Source organism: Ostrinia furnacalis, unplaced genomic scaffold (genome assembly GCF_004193835.3).
Source record: "Ostrinia furnacalis isolate ACB-3 unplaced genomic scaffold, ASM419383v2 OfSCF0586, whole genome shotgun sequence".
In the NCBI taxonomy this organism is placed as follows: Eukaryota; Metazoa; Arthropoda; class Insecta; order Lepidoptera; family Crambidae; genus Ostrinia; species Ostrinia furnacalis.
In genome coordinates this window covers 1-20596 of record NW_021130825.1, presented here as the reverse complement: position 1 = coordinate 20596, position 20596 = coordinate 1, and the positions used below count along the sequence as shown (strand labels likewise).

The window sequence follows — 20596 nt, the reverse complement described above, 5'->3', positions numbered from 1 at the left end:
CTATTTACATCTCGCTTGCTCAATGTTATTTGTGATTGCGTGCAAGTGAGAGGCAAATAGACTGACGCTTATTTCATAGCGAATAGAAACGTTCGAAGGTTTCCACTTTGTGCCAGTAAATCCAAAAATAAAGACTAATCCTAAACCAGTGACTTTTCGGCTTTTCTGATCCCGTCTCGCTCATTCTATACACATGCAAGCGAGAGGCGACTAGAAAAGTTAGTTCTGTTACTTACCACACGTGGCGCTAGTTGTGAAGTTAGTTCTATTACTTACCACGTGCGAAGCTAGTCGCGATGTCTGTGCTGCCTCCAAAGGAACGTTGTACAAAATGGTGTATCGAATAAATTGTTGTAATGATTGTTGTCGTGCCATTGCGATATGCGGGCGCGGGCGCTTGCCGCTAGGATCAGAGTTGTTGTTGAATCCAAAATATTTCCTATAATATAAATTTTTATATCTGAACTTTGATGTTTTATTTGTGTTCACCTTTTGAGAATTTATGATCAGCAATAGTTGAAGTTACTTATGTTTCTGAAAGTTTTTAGAGACAGTAAAAAAGTCCATCTATTTTAATTAAATATTTTTCACTGTAGTCTCTTGAAAGTTTTTTTATATATGTCGGGAAGAAGACGGGTTCGGGTCACGGGATTTTGTGCCTAAAAAAATTTTCGGCTTCTAAATAACATAAAAACAAACGAAAATTATAGAAAAACGTTTTATTTATAAATACCCACAAATCACATAGTTTGTTATCACGAAACTTATATTACGGCAATATGTAGTTTACAGTTTGGTTATTTGTTTATTTAAAATACAATGGTATGAAAATCCACCTCTACATTAAGCGAATCTTATTTTAATTTATAAAGAGTAAAATATGAAGTCACATAACGTCATCGGTATATTTCTCAAAAAATTGGCCACGAACATAATTTTTTAAAATAGCGTAAAAACTATAGTTTTATGTGAACTCATATTTTATGTACCGGCAGTAATATACTGTCAATACAGTTTCACATCTTTTGTTATCTTTAATTTTTCTAAAAAGATTCACATTTCCTTTAAACTCAAACAAAACATAGTATGTTTTGGCCTTGTTTACAATTAAAAGTTTATATCTAATTAATTAATCTCTAATTGTAATCAAATTGTTTGAATAGCTGAAGTCTTATTTGCAGTAGCAAGATCGACTAACTTATACGTAAATACAACTGTTTAATACCCATATTGCAATATCCTACTTAGTTTTAAGGCATGAAATATTAAACTACCCAGAGAGACTTAAGTCCTCACGATTCAATCGTATCACCAGCAGATATTTATTACGGTGGACGGAGAACTCTACTAATGACCCTTTTTCAGTTGCCGGTAAAATTAGAACACCACGTTTTCTTTAGGCCGTGGTGGAACTACCCTCAAATTCCAAGTCAATGCTAAACTTCTAGCCAAGATTTTTGGCGCGTGTCTGTCACACCCAGACACAATTTGTGTTGTAAAGCCAACTTTATGTGTCGATAGTTATGGAGATTTTTCTCGCAATAATTTCTTACCGCATGAAATCGATTCGCTCACAAATGTGTTTATATTATGTGCACACCTCAAGTAATTCTAAAGTTTTTCTTGAATCATCAAAGCACAATGTTGGCGTAACTCAACTGTCCCCAAAAATTTTCTACGTCTTCTTCAACTTTAGCCTTAAGAAACAGAGGCCTAAAGTGACCGCGATCCAGACTAGGGTCACCAGGAATCCTTGGTAGACCGACGGCTCCAAGAAGGAGGACCCTCGCTCCATGATGTCTCTGAGGGACTTGGAGGGAATCGTGAAGGGCAGCATGAGAGCGATGATGCGGAGGCCGGTCGACATGCCCTCTAGAGGCCAGAGGATTCCTGCGGATAGAAGAGTAAGAATAGAATCAAGAAGAATATAAGAATACCTACAAAATATAAGGAAACTAGCTGACTCTGTGAACTTTGTACTCAGTGAATAATGTTCTAATGGTGAAACATTTTTTCAAATTAATTTAGTAGTTTCAAAGCATATTCAATACAAACATATAATCAAATCTTTCCTCTTTATTATTAGTGTAGATTTAAGCCTCTAAAATGGGAAATAATTATTGGTTGAAACTCGTGAAACTGTAAAAGTCGAGGAGGGTTTCCTTAACACTAATGCCCTAATAAAAATAAAGACCAACTTCTAATTTAACCGCCTCTGTGGTCTAGTGGTAAGACCACCTGCTTCAGATGCAGAGGTCCCGGGTTCTCAGTGGGGGCAGATTTTTCTGTTCGGTTTGGTTGGCGGTAGTAGGACTTGTTCTAAGACCGCCTGGCTAGCTACCACCATCTTACCTAAGCCTAAGTCTGTCGCCATAACAACAATGTTAACAGCATTGTTGTGTTCCGGCAGTTAGAGGTGAAATAGCCGGTTCCTCCGTGGTTGAGGATTCCGGGTGAAGCTCGCTTCCACCATCGCTTACCATCAGGTGAGATACAGAGCAACAGCTTCCTCGTTGTGGATAAAAAAACCATAATAGTATAGAACACTCACCGCACAAAAGAATCATGGGGTAGAAGCTTCCAGTAGCCACGAAGAAGGACATGGTGTAGCTGGAGCAGTAGATTGACAGCAGGAATCCATAGCACATCCCGCAGAGCCCTTGCAGGAACAGCAGCAGCCCGCACGTTATCAGCGAACCCTCGGAAGGCATGCCGTAGCCGAGGAATGAGAGAGCCATCATCTCTGCCGTCTGGAAGGACCATTATCGTAAGATAAAAAGCTGTTAATTCATCAAAATTTGTATTACATTACAGGGCCTCAAATTATGTTAAATTGATATTTCGCATTTTTCAGTTCAGACTGCAGATTCCTAGCAATTACATTTGTAAAGGAAATGAAATGGTCGAACATTTATGTTTCCACGACTTCACCAGATCGTTGGTCCACTGATTGGGTTGATTCTCTTCAAATTGACTCCTCTTCCAATCCGTGGTCGCCACTCGAAAGTTTCTGCCTCAACGACCATCTAAGAGATAATGTGGTCTGCCCAATGCCACTTCTGATTCTATTTAGAGGAAACTCCGGTAACAGAACCCTCCATCACCCTTTGGGTGACTTCTGATGAAGCTTTTCAAAGTCAGTCAAAGCTTTTATTCAGTGCTTAGTACCTTTTCAGGGTGTTTTGCTTATTATTCACGTCCCAAATATAGCTTGCACTATCACCACTTCGGGACAACATATGGGCTGGTGCTGAGAAGTTTTAGTAAAGGACATTGGTAGGAACGGGAGGTGGAATATTCCCGTAGCCTGTTGTGTCTACGCACCTGCAGCACAATGATGGCGGCTTGCAGCACTATATGCACGTTCAGCATCTCCTTAGGCTTGACTCCGGCGACCGCGCTGCGCTCCCACACGCCCTCCAGCCGGTCGCCGATCAGCAGCGTCGACGTCACCACCGCCGGCAGGAAGAAGATTATGCTGCAAATACAGATATAATGATAGAGGCAAATATCCCTTTAAGAGGCGATTATCATGGTGCCTTAAAGTCTACGTCATCATAGCCGCAGAAAGAAGATTATGCTGCACAAAATATCAGGTTTGTCATATTAAATAACCAGAATCCGCGAGAGAGAGAGAAACTTTTAGGCTGAGTTGCACCACCTACTTACCTGTAACTATGACGTTAACTGGTGTTTTTTGTATGGACTGACAGATTTTTAAGTTAAAGTAAGATGGTGCAACCCAGCCTTAAACATTAGGGCTTCTAATCCCGCATGCCTTTTTGGGATCTCGGTATCGGTGGGAAAAATAATACAATTTTCATTGATGCGGGATACCCATGGAGTGCATGGAGCCTTCTTTTTTACTCCCGCCAAATCCTGCGGATCCCGCACGTCTTATGCCACAGTGAGCGTTTGGTGAGTCTCGGTATACCGAGATTGGAACCCCTACATCATTGTCATTTGTTGCACTTGCAGTGCACGCAAATGAGATGGACTGTTTCAGAGGCACCAAAAAGTACATCGTACTCTATGCCGCAGCTGGCAGTGGCTGTATTAAACATATTATTGAGTTTAAGATGCGAATCTTAACGCTAAACTATGTATTAAACATATTCTTGAGGTCATCGGTCCATCAAGAAGGGAGAGGTCCTGAAGGACTTTGAAAAGTGGGCTCCATGAGAGAACTCGTTTACGGCAAATTGAGATCAAGGGAACTATTAAGTATTTATAAAACTATTAATTATTGTAAAGAAAGACGGCTTACTTTGGAACTGCTGCACCTATTAGTTTAAAAAAATAAACTACTTAAATAACACTCACGTGATCATGATCCCCGGAGCCATGAACCACACCATCTGGGTGTCCATCTTGCCGTACACCGGGTCTTGGAAGCGAACCGGCATCTGGAATGATCCATTGGGGTACATCGTACATGCATCAGTGTTATAACTTTGAACGAGGTGTAGCGTTAGAAAAACCAAATACTTAAGTAGGTAGGTAGGTACCTACTGTCACTCATGCTAGATTTTCCTTTTAACTGACAGATATATGGAGAGGGCGTTTGGAGTGATAGACCTCTTCCTGACTTCTTACTTTGGCGACTGCTTTTAGTTCTAAGCTGCAGATAAATTGGTTTGACTTTCATAAAAACTGGTTTTCTCTCCGACTCCTTCCGTCTCCAGGCCATAAGGCTCTGGAACTCTCTGCCTGAAGAGACCAGGCAAGAGTCTAGTAAGTTTTCTTTTAAAAAATCTGTTCATAATCACTTCCTCCAAATGATTTCATCTTCATGAATTGTAATTTCAGTTTAACTCAATCATCTATTTTATGTATGTATTTATCTATTATATATATTATTTATGTATGTAGCATATTTGTTTTTGTTTTTCTTTCCTGCACTAGAAGTACCGCCAAACAAATTTCTTTTCTGCTCAACCCAAAGGTAAACTGGTCGAGAATGCTTTAGTGCATTAAGTTCGCCTAATGTACAAATTTATTTTGGCATAAAAGTTTAAATAAATAAATAAAACGGTAAGTACCTACTTTTAAACCTATCATCATCGGGGGCGTCCACAAAATGGTAGGGACATTAACCATTAAATAACTCGAAAAATAAACAGCTTAAACTAATTGATTAATATGTAGGTATACCTACCGAAGTAGCTATAAGTTATAGACTTGTAAAGTAATTACAATATTATTAGTTTATTGAAGTAAGTATTAATAAAGCAATTAATACTTACTTCAATAAACAATAAATATGTATAATAGGTAAAGAGTTCAATAAATCATGAAAATTGCATGTGATATAGGTACTTATTTAAATAGCTGTTAAAAATAATTCTAATACCTAGGTTAATTAATAAGTCGACCACAATGTTGATTGCTGAAAATAACGATTTAATGTAGCTAGGTATTTTAATGACGTGTTACCTTTTTCGTATGTACAATGTGAATTCAGGTTGTAAGTATTCTGAAACTTTACATAGATAAATAAGTAGGTATAATGGATAGAAATAATGTAGTATTACATAAGTAAAATGGATATGTAAGTAGTCATAAACAAATAAGTGATTATTGCACAGTGAATTGTCTATAATAACAAGCTAAGAATTTTACAGTATTACTAACCTGAGCCAAGTCTTCGTTCCTTCCGCAAGCCCGCATCGTTCGCTTCGTGAAACTGCTGTACGTTTTGTGCAGCTGACTCTTTATGAAGTTGGTTATTTGGTGATCTGGAAATAAATACTTAGTTACAATTTTTAGTTTTTTTTCTGAAGGCATTATTAGGTACTTAGATACCAAAACTCCAACTCAACCTAGTTACGGTGGAAATACAGCGCTTCGTACAGCGCGCCGCTAGCTTTGATGACGTCATCCCAGATACTGATGACGTCATCTTAGGCAGAATGATGGAAGGCTTTAGACACTTACTGGTGGTGATAATCCAGACGCTGCTGACGTCATATTGGAGCAGATTTGAGAGACTTACTGCTAGCTCAGACACAGCTACGACAACCTAGACACTGCTGAGGTCAGTCCAGACACTAACGACGTCATCCCAGTCACTGCGACACTTCTGACGTCAGCTCAAACACTGCTGACGTCATCCTAAGTAGATTTGTAGGTGACTTTATGAGGGTATAACTTACTGCTGACGTCGACCCAGACGCTAATGCTGCTGTCGTCTACCACGTCATCAGGGACTTCCCCTTCGCGCACGCGCGCCGTGAGCGCGTCGCTGAAGTTGCGGTGGAAGTACAGCGCTCCGTACAGCGCGCCGCTGCTTTGTGACGTCAACACAGATACTGATGACTTCATCTTAGACAGACTGATGGAAGGCTTTAGACACTTACCGGTGACGATAAACCAGATACTTTTGACGTCAACTTAGAGACTTGTAGCAGACTTATGACACTTACTACTAACGTCAACTCAGACACTGATAACGTCATCTCAGACACTGATAACGTCATCACAGACACTGATACACTGATAACGTCATCTCTGACACTGCTGATGTCAGCCCAGACACTGCTGAGGTTATCTTAGACTGTTGCCGATCTTATAACACTTACCTACTTCTGAATTCGGTGCCAGACTTTTTGACGCAGCTGACGTGATCTCATAGACGCTTCAGCGACTTTATAAGAATAGAACACTCACTGCTGACGTCGACCCAGACGCTGATGCTGCTGTCGTCTACCACGTCATCAGGGACTTCCCCTTCGCGCACGCGCGCGGCGAGCGCGTCGCTGAAGTTGCGGTGGAAGTACAGCGCCCCGTACAGCGCGCCGCTGGCTACCGCTGCTTTGGCCTCTTCTGTGGTTTCGTATGGAATCTGGGAGAGAAAGTGAAGTGAAGAGAAGTGCCTGAGGTATGGGAGCAACACGGGAGGATGTTTTTGTAACGTCAAAAGTCAGCGAGACTTCAGATCTTCATATTTATATGCTCTGTCACATCATTATCTGTTAATTTTACCGCTGCCATGAGCTTTCCAAGCCTGGAAGCCTGCCTATGCTACGAGTGTGAAAAACTACTAGAAATAAATTTGACTGTTTTCGATCGATTTTGCGAGCTATTGACTTATTTTGTTATTGCTACTTATAGTTTATTTAGAAAATGGGATTGGACTCATAAAATCAACGAACGGTCATTTAAGGTAAGTGTCCCCNGTTATTGTAATAATTGTAATTTTGAATACCTACATAGGTACATAAAAGTATGTGTAATGAAAGTGATTATTTTATAATAAAGTTTTCGTTTCAAAATAGTAAACATTATTACATTGATTCCTTTTCGATTTCCTTCTACATTTTTATCCAAGGGCCTGCGGTTACACTTAAGTTTAGCCGGCTAAAGATAGAAGAAACTAACATTAACACCTCGTCGAAGATAAACTTAAGTTTAGCCGGCTAATCTTAAGTTTATGTTCACACCTATCTTTAGCCGTAACAGATATAATGCGACCTTCCTCTAACGACTTGCTCGTGGGAATGCTAACGTTTTGACAACATGAGTTTGTTTAGCGTGTCCGCATTTTTTTTAAATTAATGGCCTCATTCTCAAAAAAAAGATGTTGGAATACTTATCAAAAGAGTTTTTACTTCGCTACCGCTTTATTTTGCGAAAGGAATTTTATTCTAAACACCTAATACACCTAAACCTGGGGCATACCCCCCCTCCCCCCCTCCCCTTCGTACCCATAAAATTTAGATATTTTATTTCTAACGATATTATGTGAAAATATTCATACAAGTCTAAATTTAATAAATGTGGGGGGGGGGGGCACTAACCCCCCACCTCTGGAGCTGCTTCAAGTGAGGGTAGTCCCCCCCCTGAAAATAACCCGATATACGCCAATGGCTCATCATAAAAATTAATTAATTTATTACTTAGGTAGGTAAGTATTAAAAACTAAAAAATATGTCGATTTCTTTGATGTTATTTGTGTCATACAAGTATCTAACACTATACATTTATATATCACGAACTTGGGAAAAAGTAACAATAATTACGGTACCTTGTTTCGTGATACTGATTATTCCAAATTCCCCAAGTAAAATTCATGGATTATTGTCAAATTGTGTCAATTAACTATTATCTATCCCATATAAAATACAAATAAACCAAGATAAATAAAACGAATCGAATTAAAACCAAAATTACGCTGGTAGTACTTATGCAAATTTATCTTAAAATTGGTCATTTATGTGAACTTCAAACCCGTGTCATATAAATTCTAGTGAACGAAACATATACCGAATTTAGATCATGAGAAACTTAAATAAATGTATTTTTTATTTCATAACTTACATTTCAATTATCATAAATAATTATTTAAAAACCAAGCATCAAAATATTATCCATAATATCCTTGATTCGGTAGTATCACGAAACAGGGGACACCCGAAAAATAATATGTACGCTATTTCGTGAGTCAATTAATCGCAATTTTAAAGTAATTCTACGTTTACATATAACTTTTTTCTAAGCCAAATCAATTGTCAAGGAACTCATGAAACCACTATTACAAGTTTTATGCAAATGGACGTTTCTTCGCCTTTTTATAAGCTTAAGAAGTTGGAGCGCTAACCTTACAGTGAGAGCAACATTTTCACGCCGCACGGCTGTTTTTGGCTCTCTGAGAGTTTGAAGCTTCGTATTGCTCTCATTTTTGGCGCCACAATGTTGGTACTTGGTTTTTTAGATAGCTTAAATAATAGAGTTTTTATAGTAATATAGAATTTTTATAAATAATATTCCATTTGCTTATTATTTGAGCTAGAAAAAAAACTTACGAACTTACGTACTATCACGAACTAGTAGCCGTTTACCTTAACTATGTATGTTCAGTCTAATTACAAAAATCATTCAAGTCTATTTCAAATAGAACAATTTTAATATATTGTTTTTACGCAGGAAAAAATTACGAGCAAAAATTACTTTTTAAGTAGGTAATTCATTCTGGATTTTAATCTATTTCATGTTTTATATTATGTGATAGGTACATAATTTATGCTTACCTGATACAATTCTTTCTTCTCCATTTCTTCTAAGAACCAACAACTGAGCATGTACTGTTCGCACGTGTCTTCTTCCTCTATCCTGACTATTGGCCGTAAGCTGCTATTTCTGCATATATCGTGGCCATCTGTAAAAACAAATATCAAAATTAACAAACTTTTGACTTCTTAAACCGTTTTGTTACCGCAGAAACTCAGTTCTACTGGTTCTACGCTATGCCGGTAGATAAATGCCCATTTTTGTTTACGAGATTTAAAGTTACTTTGGCCAATGTGAGGGAGGAGTGTAAGCCAAATCCTCCATTAGCCTCTGGTATAAGAGAGGGTCGTGGTCCTGCAGTGGACGACTAAATGACCTCATAGGTTGACAGGACAGTCTTTAACCTACCCTGGAACCCTGGGCATTTAAGGATTAAAGGTGTCATTTTCCTAAAAAAGGAAATTTGCCAAGTTATTGAACTATTCAGTGATAACGTAAAATTGTTACCCCCTTACTAATAAAAATTACCCAGTTCTTGAACACTGTTTTAAAATGTCATTTTCTTACTAAACGTCACTTTAAAACACTAACGAGCGTGTGTGTAAGTTTTATTAGTAAAAGGGGGTTAGTATTCACTGGTTTATAATAAGTAGAATAATTTTTGGAAGCAGACTGAGACCCCCTTAATCGTGGAGCCCTTGATCCAGAGTAACCCAGAGAGAAAGAGGAGCCTCGATGATGATTATTATATTGTCATGTTGATTGGCATATGGCTACTGACTCCAGAGACAGATTTTTTTACGGTAGCCAGCAGCGTGCTTTAGAGTCAGAGTAATAATAAGTATTCTATAGGTTTTTTATTAATAAATAAAGTTATTATTATCAAATACTCATAAAAAGTATACTTACATGGTGAAAAGGCGGTTTCTTCGTTGACAACGGCTAGCTGTAATCCACGCGGGTTATGTCCAATCGCAGAGAAGAACGCCACGATCTGGATGATGGGGAACAGGATGGAGAACACCAGTCCTCTGGGAAAGAATAACATTTTGTTAAATGCAGCCAGAATTCTGGGACAGAGTCGCGTTCTTTTAGGCAGCAATGTGGGACGTATATTTTTTTAACTATATTTTATTTTGTCGGCGCTTCACCCACGCGAATACGTCTACCCCTTCTAAGAAACAATAAATACTTAAGTAGAAAAATGTAAAATACCGTATGTTTAGCTACCTAAGAGAGGGCAGTTTTCCACCAAAGTTGAAAAAAGATTAAATCATGCGAGACGTCTAAAGAACTAATGTAATAGAATTTCGTAATAAAGTTACATAAAAAGGTGGTAAGGTCTCATTTCCGCTCAGCTTTACTGAAAACTTTCCTAGATATGAAAATGTTGGTTAATTGTATTGAAATTTATGACAACACTTACCCTGGATGCCGGGAGAACTGCTGTATGCTCTTAATAAATACTGCCTTATATCTCGCCTTCGATCTGCCTCTACAGTCTTTTGGTTTCTCTTTTGTCGTTAACACCTGTAAAAATAAAGTAATATTGAATACAATGAAAAAATCCAATATTAGGGCCTCAGATCATATTCTATGATCTGAGATTAGGGTAGATGTATAGCAGATATCTGGAGCCGACTCTTCATAGGAAAATACTGTGGAAATTCGTTACAGTTCTCATAACATTTAACTTTCAATGTAAGTATGAAACTTAGGTATAAAAGTGGATGACTATAGACTCCTAATGATATCCACACAATAGTAGACATCTCGCCCGTGAGCCAGTTTCTCACAGGGCGAGTTATCGAAAAACTGTTTTTTCACGATTATCTCGCGTTTGGCTGAACCAATTTGATACGCTTTTAGATAAGTATTTGTTACATCGAAGAAGGTTTAGTACCTATAGGATCTCATGTCAATGATCTTATAATGGCAGGAAAAACTCTTGAACGTTAGGAGTTGTATTATTCTTCACAGTAGGTTAATACTTAAGTAAGTAGTATACTTACATCGGTACTGCTGGTGACCACGTTAAAGTCCTCCCGCGACTCGTACCGACTGTCCACGACGCTGGGAATCCCGTCCGGGATGACGTCGGGAGACGCTGTGAGGGCTGCGAAAGATGATTATGGTGTAATGAGGAAATTAAAGAGTCCTTTTCGGAAAGTCACGGAGATTTTACGAAAGAAAGCTCGTGGTTGTTGAACTTGTCCATTATCTTCTGGAGTAACTCTCCTTTAGATTTATAGTGCGATATCAAACGGTTTGCTTTTAGGTCATAATACATTATTCGGTAATTATCAGCTACCTGAACGATTTCCATTCAAAAACTTTTTACTGAAGTGGTTTTCTTATTTATTTTTCTTTCTTCTTCAGACAGAAGCTGAGAATTGCCATCACCTCACATAAAATCCACGGAGATTAAGGCTAAGTTGCACCACCTAACTTTAACCGTAACTATAACAATAACCGGGGTTTTTTGTATGGAGTTTGACGGTTTTTTGACGTTTGTTAAAGTTAAAGTAAAATGGCGTAACTCAGCCTAAGTGTGACTTAAGGGGGAAATAAAATAAAATAAGGGTTTTCCAACCCTTTTAACTGTGTGGGGAATCTTTCTTTTTCTCTAGTAAAGAGAGGAGCTTGCTTGTGGAGACTAACGCCCGTATTCACAAACGATGCTTGCTTAACACTTTGGTGGACAGTACAAGTTAAGAATTACTTCCCAAATGACACTACTTATTCACATACATTGCCTATGGGAGTAGTGTCAATGTAATTTACTACCTGACGCCCGTGGACTTTACTGTCCATCAATGTGTTAAGTGAATCAGCAAATCGAACGCACAGCGTTGAATGGAGCTCTGTGTTTGGTTCGCGTGTTACTCTGTGCGTCCACGCGCACTGGGAGACCTCATAGTGATGTTTGTGAATACGGGCTTAAATTACCAGATGATGAAAATAAATTAAATGTATTTGACAATTACTACTTACTGGGCCTTCTTCTAGGCATTTCATGTTGGCGAAGGGCCAGCTTTAAGAAGGCGTCTTCAAGCGTGTCGCAGTCGAATTTCCGGAGCAGTTCCTCAGGGGAGTCTTCGGCCAGGAGTTGACCATCTCGGAGTAGACCGATCTGGAGCAAGAAGATAGACTTTAAGAGAGAATTCAGTAAAACTCAAAAACCCATTTTATTTTTGCAAGTAGGCTTTTAAAAAGCACTTTTACACGTCCCAGTATGAACCTTACCACTGCTTCGGGACAATAAATGGGCCAATGCTGAGAAGAAGCAGCGCAAGAAACTCAGTCACTATTGTCAGCTTATTTTTAGTCTAAGGGTCACAGTACAGACTTTTCAATCGGTCGATAGCTTCATCATCATAATTTCAGCCACAGGACGTCCACTGCTGAACATAGGCCTCGCCCAATGACTTCCACATCGCACGGTTGGTAGCGGCCTGCATCCAGCGCCTTCCTGCTACCCTTATCAGGTCGTCGGTCCACCTTGTGGGTGGACGTCCCACGCTGCGTTTTACGATAGCTTCGTCGGCTTCTAATTAGTATGAGGAATCGGCCGATACCAAATCGGTGTAATGTACGGACTTTCATACATATTCATACTGATTAGGTACAGCTTGACTAAACTATCGGCTTAAATAAGCCTGTAATCGAGTCGTAGATGTGTGAGAAGATTGAAGTATTTCTTAGTAAGGGTTGATGGGACAATAAGCGTCAACCATAGATTCCCATTCCAAGAAGTACGGTAACATTGATCTTGCCCTAGGATTAATATGGGTCACTGTGGTAGTTGAAGGCTTTGTCCGGATTCCCATAGTTCTTCCCACCAAGGCGATCGACGGAGTACCGGGGTTATTTTAGTGAGGAGAAAAGAGTCCCACATAACTTACCCTGTCCCCGCAGGGTAGATATGCAATTTAATGCAATTTTTCCACGAAAAAAAAGGTTAATATGGGTTACTGGCAGATCATTTACAAAATTGTCTTTAAGTAATTGGGCACTATCTTTTCATTCTACATTCAAGTTCTGTTCGTTTCGCTATAGAATTTGACCTAAATTTCAGACATCGAAAAGGAAAATAAACAGTATTTACTATTATGAATGCGAGTAAGTATCTAGTGCATCACCAAAACGACTAAAAAGTGACAGTTGCGGACTGTTATTTGGCAAATTGTTGCCAAATGCCGAGACCAATCACCGGGGCCTTGAAAAGACTGTTGCAAATAGATTTTGATTATTAAGACTTGAAGTTGTCTGACTATAGGTCACTTAACTCAATCAGTGCAGACGGGAACAAACGTCAAGCACTGATGAGGCATGGGATAAGCACGGGAGTGAGGAAAAAAGCGGGAGATCTATGACTGCAAGGTTTTATTAATCCTTCAAATGACTTAAATCACAGCTAAAGGACATCTTCTGAAAAATGGGATAGCAATTAAAGGGACCTATCAGGTATTCAGGTTCAGATTATCTTTTCCGATCATTTGATTCAATAGTGTAGCCTATCTTAGACGGGCCCTACTCAAATTTGTTGGGACCCCATCTAAAATAGGTCATTCGATCATTAGGGATGAGAAAGGTCATTAGACCCTTTATATTTAAATCAAAATCCTAAAAAGTCCGGCTCTGGGGGCTCCGTATCTATTATTAATACGGCTGATACGGCGGTAGCTACGCCCCTGATTTGATTACAACTCAAGGTTGAGTCCCTAAGCAGTGGGATTTTCCCAATCAGCAAATCTACATTGCTTAGCTTTGGGTAGCCAAAACGAGGGTGTGACGTCAAATGGTCGCAGGCGCATTGTAACCTGTATTAGGGCTGGTTGGGCCAAGACTGGCCCTCTGCCAGCGGACCTATTGTCTTGCCGTGGATTCTTGAAAAGTAGATGCTCAAGAAAAGGCTTCTGGAAGATTCCATCTTTAGAACAAAAATGGAAACTTCTATCGTTCAATAAAATCAATCATAAAGACATTCGGCTATCACCCGTACCTATTCACAAACGATGCTTGCTTAGGTAAGTGAAGCAGCAAATCGAACGCACAGCGTTGAATAGAGCTCTGTGATTGGTTCGTGTGTCACCCTGTGCATCCATGCGCACTGTGAGACCTCATAGTAATGTTTTTGAATACGGGCGTATGTGTATGACGTACTTATTAGTTAACTCTGTATGGCCTAGGTTCAATTATAGTCGGGTCGTCGGGTCAATATAAATAAAACTGACATGACATATTATTATTGACGTCATTGTAGGTACCAAGTAGTAAAATTTATATTTTTATTCTGAAACTCAAACTCAAAATCGGTGAATTTACTTGCATTAACGTCAGAACTGCCAAGAACGGCGAAGACGCCAAAATTAGGCAAGTATGAAGTTCAGGAAAAAAATCATTTACTTAAATACGATATTAATGTTTCAATGTCTGTTGTATGAAATAGCTAATCACCTAATAATGATATCCCACAATAGCAACACTCGCAATCGCTTCATGGCTGTGGTTATTGAATATCAATGAGTTTCAACAGCTACTTAAGTGCAACCATGCAACAGACTAGCTATTAGATGCAATCGCCAGTAATCTTTATTATAAATCAATTACAGCTACAAAACTAATCGCGACATTGACGAAATTGGCGGCAAATCTAGCATTGAGGTAATCAAAACCTTTTTGTTGATTATTTTCATTCTTCTTGCAAGGAGACTTATTTATCATATTATGTGTGGCCAGTATTTCACGGATAGAACACGCCAAGTCATAAAAAACAAAAAATCATCACTGTCAATTAGAGGTGGGCGCCGATATAAAATTGGCCGGCGGCGGCGCGCCGACTTTTTAACCTCGGCGGCGGCGGCGTCGGCGGCGTGACCTTGTTTGACCTTTGTTTATTAGGTTTTTTTTTTAAATCTGCTTTTTTAGTATCTGTCTTCAAGACTAATTAGGTGATTTGCAGTTGGTTGGGGTTTGAGCCACTGGAGCAGTGGTTTACCCTAGTAAATTAGCTCTCTTGATCATGGATACTTTGATATTTGGATAGCGGTTTGGCTGAGATCAGGTTTTCGTGTATTTCTTAAAGGCGAGCGTACCAATGTGCCGATAAAAGTACCCTTAACATGTATTTTTGAGCTCTTTGGAGGCACATAGTTAATGTTGGATTAGCTGACTGTCGGTCGAATATTATGTTCAGATCTATTTTATTTATATTTATTTTCTTTCCATGTCATCCTACGGTCCAGGATTTTAATGCAGATTGATTGCAGCAATGTGTCGAGGTGTAGATTGGCCGGAGGATAAGTTTCACGTCTTAAATGATAATATGGTGAGTCTTCGGGGCTTAATTACATGCGCCACTTGGTCAGCCAAGCAGCTGACTTTGCAACAGTCTAGTCGCTTTAAGATCTACTTTACTAGTAGATGTTATAGTATAGAGAATCGGACCAAGTACAGAGTCCTGGGGTACTCCAGTTCTGCAGCTAAAAAGAGAAGATTTTGTCACCGAGTTTCATTTAAAACTGTCTGTCACTGAGATTTAAGAATCCATCAGCAGGTAGTAAAAGTGTGCTGGAAAGTACTTTTTAATTTCATAGAGTAATCCTTTAGCTGATTTAGCTGAAGTCGCATGAAAGCAGACGTACAGGGTTCTTTCTTCACATCTCAGACCAAACATTATTCTGTTTATGATTGGTATGGTTTCTGCCAAAATTTATAGTCGGGTAAACTACAGGGTGTTACGTAAATGGGTATATGAGCCGACTACATGTAATAATATACAGGGTGTTAGGTATATACCCATTTACCTAACACCCTGTATATTATATGGGTCATACTTAGGCAAGGGAATAAACGAGCAAGAATGATCCTTTTCCATAATTTTAACAATACAAATGTCAGATTAATTGAGCGATAGGAGAATTCGTTAGTTCTCTTTGGAAATGATCCATAAGGGTGGCAAGTCGCTGCCAGCCTTATGGATCATTTCCAAAGAGACTTGCGAGGTTCTCACTCAGTGTGGTCATTGTCAAGACCATGGACTTCATGGTGATCAGATCAAATGCAAGTGCTTTACGGTTCCATTTTGGCTATTTATTTAGCTTAGCCATCTCTCTTGGCGTTAGTTCTTTCGTTTCAGCTGAAAGACGTCCTGCGCCGCTCGCACCCAAGCACTTCCTGCGACCTTCCCCAAATCGTTGGTCCACCTAGTGGGAGGCCTGCCCACGCTACGTCTTCCGGCTCGTAGTCGCTACTCAAGAACTTTACTGCCCCAGCGGCCATCAGCTCTACGAGATATTATGTGCCCCGCCCACTGCCACTTGATTTTAGCGATTCTGCGGGCTAGTCACTTTGTCCTCCTGCGTCTTTCGTCCTCACTAAGCGTAGTAGGAATCAATGTTCTACTTTGAACTTGAGGAGGGTAAGCGGAAACATGGAGGTCAACTCCTCAGATAGTCAGAATACGAAAAGATGCAAAATGGGCCTAAAATGGCGGGAGCTTGTGTAGAAGCAAGTCCGCGAGTTCAAGGAGCAGCGCACAACTGAACTCGACGCGAAACGCGATGATGTAAATCCCGTCCATCTACCGCCATTCACTATAATCATGTTGGCGCCGGGCTTAGATTATACTCTCAATGTGCGAGGAGTTTGCCGCGAAGATCAGCTATGTAAGCTATCTTTAGGCGCACCAGCGCCGCTAAGACAGCTAAGTCGAAGTGGTCACCATGACCGAAATCGGTCGGATGAATCATCATCATCAGTAGGAATCAAAGGCAGGCATAGCTGCAAGTCTCGGATCAAGTTCAATGCTTGATCCTATTTTTTGGATTATCCGTGTCAGTGGGTTTAAATAAACCGGCTTGTCATGTAGCAAAGGTCTGAGATTTTTCTTGTCAGTTCGCACTCATGTATTACCGGACCTATTAAGCGGAGAACACTTTGAGGGAGGTACTTTGTTGCCTTCCAGAGGTTGTGGTTCCCATTTGCATTCCGAGACATATTTGCCAATCTCTGTGTGAGTGATTCGCTTAAAGTATAGTCCAATAGTGTGGGCTATCTGCCAGACGAAGGCTGGGATTTTTTTCTTGACAGCAAGGGGGACTGGCGCCCCTCGCGATCAATTATTTACTAGACCAAGCAGCAACTTGAGTAATGTTCTTGATTAACTGTTAATATAGTTAGTATTAAGTTATTTATCAATTTATTAGTATATCAACGGCATTAAGTTCGCCTTGTGTACTAATTTACACTCGGCTTCAAATAAATCTCACCTCCCGCGACAAGCACTTATCAAACGTATGCATCCCCACTTCACACCAATATTGGCACAATTTGGCAGCCTAGTTCTAAACTTCATTTCATTAAAGGAAAGGTTTTTACCCCAAAAATGTGTCTTGTTGGGCCAACTTTTATGGCTATAAATCTGTTTGGGATTAATTGCTATCCATCTGTTAAAAAGGACACGTAAGATCATTATTTGGTTTTATAACCACAAAAATTGGTCTACTTGAGCCCATAGGTGAGCCCCAAGTGAGGCCTTTTTTCAAGTCACATTTATGGTACTTGTTAATTGTTTATGAAAAAACTGTAATATGTGTTTTTCTTTAAGTTTATTTATTGGGCTTTAAAATAACACCAATATTTTTGGTGCACCATGATTGTGTGAGAAGAAAATCTTTAAAGTTCGCGTCGCGGAAGGTGCGATTTATTTGATATTGAGTGTATTATAGTTAGTTCTTTTGCCTTCGAAACATAAATTAGTACAGTATAGGAGAGGAATAAATTGCAAATAGTTGGTACAGTATCAGTATCGGCGCGCCGACAGCTGGTCGTCGGCGGCGGCGGCGTGAAAAAATTCGCGGCGGCGGCGGCGCGCCGGCGTGGCGCCCACCTCTACTGTCAATATTTTGACATTCCAAATTCAAACTCAAGATTTTTTTTTCGATTGTGCGTTGTCATCATTAGCAATTTTTTTTTTAAATCAGAAGACGTGTAAACTGCCAGTAACTTTGGCTGTGTTAAGTTTTCACTTTTGGTTTTTTTATGTGTTGAAGACATCGTCCATAATTTTTTTCAATAGACTGTGAACCTTAAAATAACAGTATAAGCTCCAAAATCTATCCTTATAAGCTGCAAATAGTTACCTTGTGTGCTTGTTTCGTTTCGTCAATGTAATGTGTGGTTATGATGACTGTGGTGCCGCCTCGCGCGAGCTCTGCTAGGAACTCCCATATCCTGGAAAATAAAGCATTTTGTTACGACAAGTTACTGTAACATCAGGTTTATTAACCAAATTACTGTCTATGTCCTTGGCTAGCTGACACTCCCATATCAGACATAACTTTTTTGAGCTGTGAAAACGCTATTTAATTTCCCATAGTCGCTTTGTGTCGCGCGCTATAATTATGTATAAGTAAACTAATGTTTGTCAGGAATAATTTAGGATTCGAATGTTGAAAGATTTTTTAAAATCAGTCCAGTAGTTTCGGAGCCTATTCAATACAGAAAATCTCATTTTTTTCTTTGTTTATTTTTTCAAATACATATTTCCTTTTTAAAATATTAGTGTAGAGAAAAAGTACCTAATATTTAGTTATGAAAACAATTATAAAAAAATACCCAATGTAGGTATTATATGCAACGACTAAAACAAAATGGTTCACGAGACTTCGAAGTAAAAACAAAAATAACAACAAAACGATTAGACTTTTTTATTAATTTTTCTTACAAACAGAGTGCTGTCAAATAAATAATAACATGTTCTTGATCAGCATCGCGTGACTAATGGGTAAATAAATACATAAATATGTACAACTATAATGAGAATTGTGTTCAGTTAATGACGGACAGTTTATCGCTAACTTTTTTAACTATTTGCTGACGTATTTATTTAATAGCTGTTATTAAGATGAACCGGGAAATCTATTACTAAACGTTTTTGGAAATTTTGACAATTTGCACACAATTTGCAACAGAGTCGACTTGTCACAGGGTAATTCGTCACAAATTTAAAATTTCTCGTGTCAAATTAGCGTTAATTTATTTTTTTGCGGATCTAATGATAACTTTCCCCCGGTACAAACTTAAACTTCACTGGTTGGGTCTTTATTGGCGGCCAAGCTGTAGATCCTGGCTACACAGGAGTTGCAGCGGTGGGAACGAGAGGTGGGAATAATCCCGTTAAAAATTTACTTTCAATATTAATATGAAACTTAAAAATGTGCGACGAATTGACTTTGTCGCAAATTTAGAATGTCTAACCCGTTTTTGTAGGTATTTCGGTTAATGAATTAAATAAATAGGCATGCATTACTTTTCATTGATAAATTACTTTGTGTCAACTCTAGCGATTATGCAATGGACTCCCATTTGGCGACACCATAATTTTACAGGCGCAGTATTTCCATCACAAAAAGCCATATTTAAACAACCTATCTATAGAACATAATTTCCAGAAAGTTCTCCAACAAATGCACAACAACTTAATATGCAAACTAATTGAGCATTCCCTCCTCGAACCAAATGTCATTGCTTCGAAGGTATCCCGAATCATGCGCATGTTCTAAATTATAGCATTTTGAACTTTAAACACAGAGATATAAGGAACAGATAAAGTTGATTGAGTTGATAATGAAAGCTACGTAATTAACAATCGATTGACAGGAAAAGTGAATCATTGTACGATGTTGTTGTGACGTGGGACGATTGCTAAATAGAGAGGCTATGGCCGTAAGAAAATGTATTTTTTGGTTCTAAGCATACTTTGGTTTAACATGTTACTTCTAGCACAATAATAGCCATTTCAGCCAAAGGACGTCCACTGCTGAACCAAGGCCTCCAAGGTTTTCTACAAGACCGATCCTGCCCGACCCGACCTACAAACGTGGTCGCCCCAAGCATACTTGGCGGCGCACTGTGGCAGACGAGGCGAAGAAGATCGGCAAGACTTGGAGCGAGATCAAACACATAGCTCAAGACCGAACGCGATGGAGGACTGTTGTGGACGCCCTCTGCCCCATCTAGGGGACAAAGGACCATAAGTCAAGTAAGTCAAAGATCCTGCTGTGCCCTACTCGCGTTCGAGGCATCTAGGATTGTCAGTCTACCGAGTTGAGGGCTTTCCACATTGTATTTTCGTGGCCGCCATTATCTTTTCAGTCCTACTCCTTGCATATTAAAAAAAGAATAAGCTAATTGTGAGTTACACACTCATATCAAAACCCACTGGTTCACAACAGTAAAATTAGAATTTTGGGCCCCTTTCTGTTTTTCTCGTTTATGATTGCATATCAGGATGTGTTAAAGTTAGTGAGATAGTTACGTAGTTAGTAGTAAATATAAGCACGATGACAGACTGGTGGTAATCTGATCTTGATATGTAACAAAAGAACCCATCAAAAACAATACTTGTCAAAAAAACCAAGTCTCGCAACTCAGTTGTTCTACGGTAAAAAGTTGTGAGATCCATGTAATACCAAGTCCAGGCCAGGAAATCTTTAACGTTTTACATAAATTATTGACTTGGCCATCGCACTAAATAATTTTATTTACACGTGTTTTCATGCGATGGCCAAGTCAATGGCTA

At 39.2% G+C, this 20596-nt stretch overlaps 1 protein-coding gene across 1 annotated transcript; it reads right to left on the bottom strand.

The window, feature by feature from the left end:
• Positions 1–804: 804 nt before the first annotated feature.
• LOC114366205 (ABC transporter G family member 20-like) lies at positions 805–18246 on the bottom strand (the record flags this gene model as incomplete). The annotated part of the gene is made up of 12 exons (XM_028322991.1): positions 805–1890; positions 2552–2750; positions 3325–3478; positions 4324–4406; positions 5635–5738; positions 6670–6844; positions 9030–9157; positions 9919–10040; positions 10436–10539; positions 11022–11125; positions 12004–12142; positions 18156–18246. Coding segments are annotated over 12 exons (1618 nt in total), but the record flags the coding sequence as incomplete, so codon positions are not given.
• Positions 18247–20596: the final 2350 nt, after the last annotated feature.